We start from the raw sequence: 8,581 nt of genomic DNA, 5'->3' as shown, positions 1-8,581 counted from the left end.
GAGTCATGAGGCAAAGTGTTGATTAGGCTCATTAACAGAAGATAGTCCGGAGGGAGTTATCTCTGAGTCAGGCGGCAGGACAATGATGGGCAATTAACAGAAAGAGAGTCTGGGGGGAGGAGGCATTCCCCTGGGACACTTGTTAGAATCCTGTGAGATCTTGCAGTAGCCAGCAAAAATAAACTCATCTCCTTTCTCCAATGGTGAAATGCAGGTCTGCAGGACCCCTGGAGCCTGGGCCTGTGTGAACAGCCTTGAAAGTTGATTTGGGCTGTAAGTGAGCAGGATTAGGCAGCACCAGGCTCGTGTTTATAGATGGGACAATCTGTTCCACGTTAGAGAAGTTTTTTAGTGAAGCATCAGCCCTGATATCTTCTGTCAGAAGTGCCCAAGCAGTTCCCACATCAGTAGATTGCCCAGAGTTTGCATTTCTTGGCATCCCCATTAAAGCTGGTTCTTATCCCAGCTCATTGCTTATGAGGGGTGTTTGGTGTTACTGCTGGCAATCCTGTGGTTTGCAAACTAAACTCCAGGTCTGGAGTCCCCAGCTGCATTCCCTGCCTGCTGTATGAGTGACCAAATTTCAGCTCTACATCCCAATTCCACTTGAGGTTTTTTTGAAAGAAACAGCATCATGGAAGCTGTGTCATAATTGTCTGTTACTCCCCAGCTGTGGCATGCTCCATCCTATATTTAAGATGATCCTCTGAAAGACAATAAGCAACAGAGGGTTTCTGAGCTCAGTCCCTGCCAGAGGTGCTGAGAATTGGTCCAGGAAAGAGTTCCCAGTTAGGAAGTGCTCAGCACAGCTGAGCCTGGCTTGGCTCAGACATCTGCAAACAGGCTGTGCTAATTTTGGGAAGGGGCAGAAGGGTCACTCTGTGAATGTCTAGCCTGGAGCACTGGAGACAGGACTGCTCTGTGCCTAAATTGTTTTGACTTTGGGATGTGTTTCTCCTAGCAATTTTTTTATGTGTCTCTTTGGGGTTTAGGGATTTCATTGGAAAGTGGAGCTGCCAGGAACTAAGACAGGCTTAGGGGAATTCTTGCATCTTTTGCTTTTGTTGTGCTTGAACAACTTAAAAACAAATGTGCAACATTGCAGGGGTCATGTTCTACCTCTCCTCCAAAAAAGCAGCAGCAGAGTTCTTGCACCAGCCCATGGATAAGCCATGAGGTGTCCCATCAAGCTCCAGGCCAAGTTTGGAGCTCCAGAGGAGAGGTGAACATCGCAGGCAACTTTTCAGTGCTGGATGCAGAGGAAAGGAAGGATCTTTTTGTCACCAAAGCAGTTTATGGCCTAATGCATGAGATTTAATTGCCCTTGCTGTAACTTGCATAATTTCTACGTTACTAATGTTTGTACAGTTACCTACAACAGGTAGTTACTTACAACAGGTAGTACAACAGTGCATTTGAAAATCCAGTAGCAGCATTTGACTTGTGACTTTCTGTAGCTGTGAAGTTGCCCCATGCTGATGTGTAGTGCAGAATTTCCACTCCATATTGTCTCCTCCCTTTTTTCCCCCCATGTTGGTCAGGGTAAAATGAAATCTCTGATTAGCCTTTGCCTTGAGGGTGAGACTGTGGTGGGTGAGAGTCTGTAAGAAAATCTGGCTGATCCCATGGATCTGTCTCCTGGTTTTCAGCAGATGAGTATCACCAGACTTGCCTGTGCAGTCTGTGGGTGGCTCTTCCATGTAGGCAGTGCCACCTGCTTTGCCAAGGCACATCCCAGCCTCTGTAACAGCATGGAAGAGATTCTGATCAGGACATATCTCAGCATTCAAGAGCAATCCAAGGCAGGGTAGCAGAATGGATAGTCGTAGTCTTGTTGAAAATGACAATTTCTCCATTGTTAAAAGCCAATTCCCATTTCAGGAGCATGGAGTTAGTTGTACACCCTGTCACTCAGCAGCAGGGACCCACTGAGAGAGATTCAGGCTATTCCTGTGCTCTGCTCTCTGCAGCTATGAATGCAAATTTTCATTTTCATAACAAGTGAAAATTGAGTGTTTCTTCTTCTCATTATTTCCTGAGGGACTCCAAGGCAAAGAAGTTAAAAAATGCAATAGTAATGGCTAATAACATTATCTCAGGAGCTCTCCAATCTGCAGAGATATTGCTGTACTGCCACGTGTGCTCTCCAGGAAGGGTTTCTCTCTGTCTATATCCAGCTAGGATGGTTTTCACCTTTCACGTCTGCACTAACGAATTTGAGGCATAATAAGAGGTCTGTCCACACTGCTTGTTCTTGGATAAATATGCTGTGTGCCTTATCAAGTGTCTGTGTAAGGTCTAAGGGAATGACAGTGTTAGCAATAAAGGATTTCCTCAGCTTTATATGATGTGGAATGCCAGGCAGGTTGTGGGACAGCTTTTCCATGGTGGTGAGTGTGAGTGGTGCCACTGGGTGACACCCCCTGTTCTGTGCAAGCCATGTGTGTTGAGCTTTTATTTCTGACTTTTGCATTTCTTCAAACATTAGGGTTTCCCAGGGAGGCAGAGGCTGAGGCTGGGATTTGCTCTTAGGCATGTGCCAACAAGCTCTACAAGGAGCTGTCAACAAAGAGCTCCCACTGGAGCAATAACTCCTTCACCATTGTAGCTTGTTCCTGCTTCACCCCGGGCTCTGTGAGCTTCACCCAGTGCTGTCTGCATGAGGGGTTTGGACAGCACGTCTGCCTTCACCACAAATGGTGACTCATTCCAGCCCTCACTGGTGTAGTTTGACCAGCAAAGTGCCCACAGTTTGATCAGGACTGCAGAAAAGTGCTGTGAGGAGTTGACACTTAAACTCTGCCTTCCAGATGAGGCTGTGGAAATCCCAGTTTTACCTCTACGTGAAGGAAACAGCAAGTCTCAGATACATGCCAGACAGGAGTCCAGTTCATGGAATGGTTTGGGTTGAAAGGGACCTTAAAGATCATCTTGTTCCAACCTAACACCATGGGCAGGGAACCTTCCACTAGACCAGGTTGCTCCAAGCCCTGTCCAATCTGGCTTTGGTTGTTTGCTGAGCCCCCAGGATAGCAAGGAAAGAGCAACAGCCAAACTTTCCAAAACACTTAACTCAGGAAGCCAGGTCCCACTGGAAGTCACTCCTTCTCCAACAAGTGAGGAAACACAGGTACAAGAAGTGTTTTATCCCTGTCCACACAACAGGCCAGAGGCAGAATCAGCAATAAAAAGCCTGACATGCTGTAATTGCTCTTGGTTTGTTTAAACTCTGAGACAACATGGGAGAAGTCAAAATGGATGGGTGAAGGGAATACATATGCACTCCCTGATGCTTCAGGATGCACTTGCCATCCTCCTGTGAACCACAGCAGCTTGAAAGACTGTGAGGTCCCAGTGTAACACGTCCCTGTTACATTTGGTCTGTGGTTGGAAAAAATCTCCCTTTCCTTTGAAATGCAGGGCTTCCTCCCTGAAACAAGCAACTCAGTCAGTTGTGGAGATTCCCCAGTATCCTCATTCCATTAGGAAGACTTTCCAATTTCTGAAAAGTGTTTAAAGAAACAGTTTGCTTGGCTTCACTTCTAATATTTATCTCTTTTTCAGTAAGCCAGGGGTCACTGTGGGATCTGTAGGTCAGAAGCAAAAAAAGTTGCTTTCCACAGTGAAACCCCAAGACATAATGAGTTTCAAATGAGCAGTCATTCCTCTGACTGAAGCTCTCTAGCATTTAGCAGGAGTTGGGAGGATTTTTTTTTTTTCCCCTCCTTGTGAATGCTGGAGGGTTGGGGGGAGCTATGCACAGTTACACTTCTGTTAATTTTTGTGGGCTGTGAACCATTAGCCATAAAAGCACTTCTGTGAGCAGGGTCCCATCTCCAGGCATCCCCAAGCTGAACTGAGCGGCTCAGTGTCCTTCTCAAGTAGCATCATTCACGTAGAAGACATTCCAGGGAGACGGGCAACCCCTCCTTGCTTGGAGAGCACATTCAGGGATTGTTCTGGTCTCTGTGCCATGGAGTAGCCTCAGGCTGCTGCTGTCCCACGGTAAAATTTTCCACTGAGTTTCTGGTACAAGGCTTGGAAGGTTTCAGATGCAAGTTTGCCTGCTGCTAGATTGGATTGTTTCAGCAGACATAGGAAGCCAAAGTGGGTGGGAAAATGAGCACCCAAGCATATAGTGACACATGCAGTGGGATTTTTTCATTCAGTGGTCTCAGCATTGTCCTACCCTGTGTGTAGAGGAGCAAAACCGATGTATTGATGATAAATATATTTAGGAGAATCCAAATTTCTAGGTGGGAGTGATAAATCGAATTAATTCAGGATTGAATTAATAAAATATAGCAATTAACTGTTGCTGACAGCTCCTGAGGCAGCTACTGTCCTGAGCCTTTTGTTTCTCAGCTCATCTAACTGTACCACTCAGCATCTTCCCCCTCTGCCAAGAATGTGGGTAGCATCACAGATTTGGGACTCACCATGTTGGAACACATCAAGATCAATTATTTTTTACAATTTTTAGTACTGCTGGCAGACAACACCCTTTTCTCTCCACAATTCCCAGAGCAGTTTCAGATGCCTAACACAAGCCCCAGAACTGGTCACAGCAGTTTCCTTCACGCCAGACTGGACTTCCCACTGTCACTTCATCACCAGGATGTGGCCACTTCCACTAGGATAAGACCACATTGGTCTTTAGGGACAGGATGAGTCTCTGACCTTCCTTTGCCTGGATTATACTGGATATACTCTGTCAGACTCATTGAACTCGGTGGTGAAGGCTCTATTTTATCTCAGGAGTCTCTGTTTTCATAATCACACTTTTAATCACTAGAAACTGTGACTGGATTCTTCATCCCTTCTCCCCTCCTTCTGGTTAAGATGTTTTGGGATTTTGTTGCTGTGCTTTGGTTTACTCTGGAAGAACCTGCACCACAGATTTTGCTGGGGGTGTGATTAGCCTCTTATCCAGGAGTTCTGGATTGGCAGCTGAGCTTCCCACGTTCCAGGTTTCCTCTTGGAAAGCATCACTTTCATCTGGGAGTCACACCACACCAAGCTGCTCCCTCCAGCCTGACACTGTAGTAAGCCTGCCCTGGGCTACGGTGGAGCACAAACTTCAAATGACTGCACTGATGTGGGCTTTGGGCCAAGCTGCCTCACTCCAAAGTTGAGTTACAGCTGAATTCCCTCCTCAAATCCAGCAGTAGGCTGGATTTATTAACCCTGTTCAGAGCTACCCTGATTATTGCTTCCATGTAAAAGCTTTTTAGGGACTCATCTTTTATAGAGACTTTGCTGTTCTGATTTTTGTCACTTATTAATAATTTTCCTACATATTTGAGACTTGAAAGACTTGGATTGAAGCATTTTTGGCACTACAGTCTTGTTGAATTACCTTAAGCAGCACATTCAGTCTCTGTTTCAGTGTCCCACCCAATAAGGTGGGCAAGTGATTCCACAGTTTGCTGGGAAGATTAATTTATTTAAGACTCCTCAGTGTCCAGGTACTCTAGCTACAGCAACTGTATTGGTTTTCAAATGAGAAGTTGATACTCAAGCACCTTAATTTAATTAAAGCTGTTTCAGTTTCACTGGAAATTCACAGCCAGGCTAAACAGGAGAATTTCAGGTGAAAATGTGGAAGCAAATTAAGAATGGAGCAATAAATGTATTTGGGTTCAGGCTGAAAATCTAGGAGGAATTTAAGAATGGGATGTTAACTTGGGTAAAAATTGCCATTTGAAAAGTTCAGTCTCAATCTTTTAATTAAACCCCCTCTTTCAGCAGAGCAGCATATTGTGAAATAGCACTGAGCATTCAGGAACTGTCTGTACCACAAGATGCAATTTTAAAAGGCATTATTTTCTATTAAAATGCAGTAAAAATAAAACTGAATAGAGATCAGTGCACTGATACTCTCAGAAGAGAGCAAGGGCACTGAACTTGGCTAGCAGTGGCATGTTTAACTGCAGTGATTTTCCTTGGAAATCAGACCCTGAAGATTTTGGCCCTAAAATGCTCATTAGAAATTCTACAGCTTGCTGAGAAAGTGCCCGAGTGTGTTTTATCCCTTTGCTGGTACTCCCCGAACTTGAGGGTACATAAAGGGCTCCTCATGGTGCTGTAGAACTCTCACACGTTCTTGGCAGAATTCTTGGAGTTGAACCTTCAGGTTGTTTCATCTCCCAGGAACGTGTTCAAGAGGACTTAGAATTGTTATTACTTCTGCCTGAAAGGTTAGCAGATCTTCTGTGCTGTGTACAATCCAGGCATAAACTATTCTTAGCTGCTTATTCCAGATAACTCCTTAAATAGTCTTCGGAAAATACGCAGGGTACTTTTAAAATACGATGTAAAAGGAGATACTGGTATATGTGATCTGAGGTGGATACTCTGGCAGTGTCACTGGCTTGTGAGAACTAAGGAAAAATATAGATTTAGCTATGTAAAATACGGATTTAAAGGGTTTACATGGACTTACTGCTATTCCCACTGTTTTCTTGTCTGATTATCCATTTTCTTTCCAACCTCTAAAGGCAAAAGTCTGGTTGGCTTGTAGAGAAAATGAGTTCACCCCAAAGAGCTGAACAGTTTTCCTGTAGTGATTACTTCTGCTCTCTTCAATTCTCACCAAAAAAAAAAATACTGTTAACACCCCCGCACACTTCTGCTCCCCTCCACCTGCTTCCATCCCCTTCTGCTGGGGCTCCTCCCAGAGCTTGGACTCCCCCCAGAGCTTGGACTCCCCTGACCTGTGGAATGTTTGGTTTACCCAAATTATCTCAGTGTCATGACATGTCTTGTGGTGACAGACACACATCCCCTTCTGTAGAGGCCAGTGGGAACCCACAACTGAGTTTCCCCCTCTGTGGGTGCCAGGGAGGGTCCAGTGCCACCATCCCCCTGCCAGGGCACTGGATCTGGGGCTGTGGGTTAAGTCTGGCACAGCACAGCCAGCGGCTTTCGGCTGCTCCAGGATTAATGTAGATTCCCACTGTCTCCTTTTGACTCTGTTTTGTGTTTGTTGTGTATTTTAGGGTCCTCCGGGTCCCCATGGAAACCCTGGCTCACCTGGTCCCCCAGGACTGAAAGTAAGTATGAACTGGTGCGAGGAGCTTTCAGCTTCCCACCCCACAGGACATCCTGGGGGAAGGACAGCTTTTTTTTAACCCTGATGTGTACAAAAAGACAGTCGCTGAAGCCATTTCTCCCTCCAGTCTGCTCTCACAGGGGCTCTCCAGCATCACAGCCAAGGCCTTTTCCTGTGCCCAGAGAGACCCTGCTCTGTGCCTCCATCCTTGGTTCTCCTGAATTTCAAAGACTGCCTAATTAGGATACTGCTTAAGCTATGCCTGTGCCAGGGCGCAAACTGCTGCGTTAGACAAGGGCAGTGGAATCCTCCCACTCCAGAGCTTCACCAGCTCTGATTTTCTTTGCTTTCTTATTTCTCTCCTCTGAATTTTGCAGCCTGTTCCTCCACCTTTGAGTCTGGACAGTGGCAGGGGTGACTGGCAGCACCCAGTGTCTTCCTCTGCTTTCTTCCTCCTGAAACTCCTTCTTCTTGCTTTCCCTCTCCAGAGTTTCTGGGAACTCTGAACTCCATCAGTCCTCCAAAACTAATCTCATGGCTTCCTTCTAGATACCCTTACCTCTCCCATGAGGGCTCACAGACCTCCTGCAGTGCCAGGGGCCCTGTGTTCTGTCCTTTTCTCCTGTACACACATTCCCTCCAGCTGGCAGCTGGATCACAGCGAGGTGGGAATCACCCCCGGCAGCTGGACCCTCTCCCTTTGCCTGGGATTGAGCACAAATATGGCTCTGGAGGGGTCCTAATCCAGTGTGCAGCAAAACCCTTCCAAAAGGTGTTTTAATTCCCAGCTCGTTCCATGTATAAGACTTGTGTTACCTAAAGACTGTGGAGTTCCTGGAAAATTGGTTTGGATTGCTTTGGTATGATTGTTTACAAAGGAATAGGTTTATATTTTATAACATCTGTGTTGGACTAAAGAACAATGGAGTTTGGAGAGGCAATACTTAACAGAGATTTTCAGTACCAGGGACGCTGTAGGATGTCTTAGCCAACCAGAGGAAGGTGCGAGCAATAGTTCTGTCTTTTCATGATCTCATCAGTAGGCAGAGATGTTACGAGCACTATTGATGCTCTGGGAAAAAGATTCTGGAAACTTGGCATGCTGCCTCTGCATGATTAAAAATTAGGCACTGGAGACATGCTGGTGAACAGCAGCTGGTTTAAATTCCACGTACGGCCTGAAAAGTGAGCCTGTAAAAGTTCTACGTCCTAGTGTTCTGCATTTATTCTCCATCAATGACTTCCAGATCACACTTGTTGAGTTTTATAAGTCAAATTAAACTTCTTTTATCTAACTTCCAGCCTAGCAAATCCAGCCTGGTCCAAGCTGTAGAGCAAACTATGTTTCTATGCTACAGGGGGTTTTTTAAAAAACACTTTTAGCCTAATGACTTATCAGAAATCATCATTTGGTTGTAAATTTATATTCAGTTGGTCACCTAATAGAAATTAAGTCTTACTGTAAGCATTTTTCCTCCATCTCAATGCACAGTCTGGCAGCCGGCATTCTCAGTGGCTGGGGGGCTC

General features: G+C 45.6%; 1 protein-coding gene across 8 annotated transcripts in view; it reads left to right on the top strand.

The window, feature by feature from the left end:
* COL27A1 (collagen type XXVII alpha 1 chain) overlaps positions 1-8,581 on the top strand; it is a 151,792-nt gene that overhangs the window by 29,146 nt on the left and 114,065 nt on the right. For all 8 annotated transcript variants that reach the window (XM_017745601.1, XM_017745603.1, XM_008642274.2 and 5 more), the window contains one exon: positions 7,002-7,055. In XM_017745601.1, the coding sequence (XP_017601090.1) occupies positions 7,002-7,055 (54 nt within the window). The remainder of the gene's footprint in view (positions 1-7,001; positions 7,056-8,581) is intronic.

This window comes from Corvus brachyrhynchos, unplaced genomic scaffold (assembly GCF_000691975.1).
Source record: "Corvus brachyrhynchos isolate BGI_N302 unplaced genomic scaffold, ASM69197v1 scaffold59, whole genome shotgun sequence".
NCBI classification, from domain to species: domain Eukaryota; kingdom Metazoa; phylum Chordata; class Aves; order Passeriformes; family Corvidae; genus Corvus; species Corvus brachyrhynchos.
The sequence above is the reverse complement of the archived record's forward strand: the minus strand, read 5'-3'. Positions and strand labels throughout refer to the sequence as shown.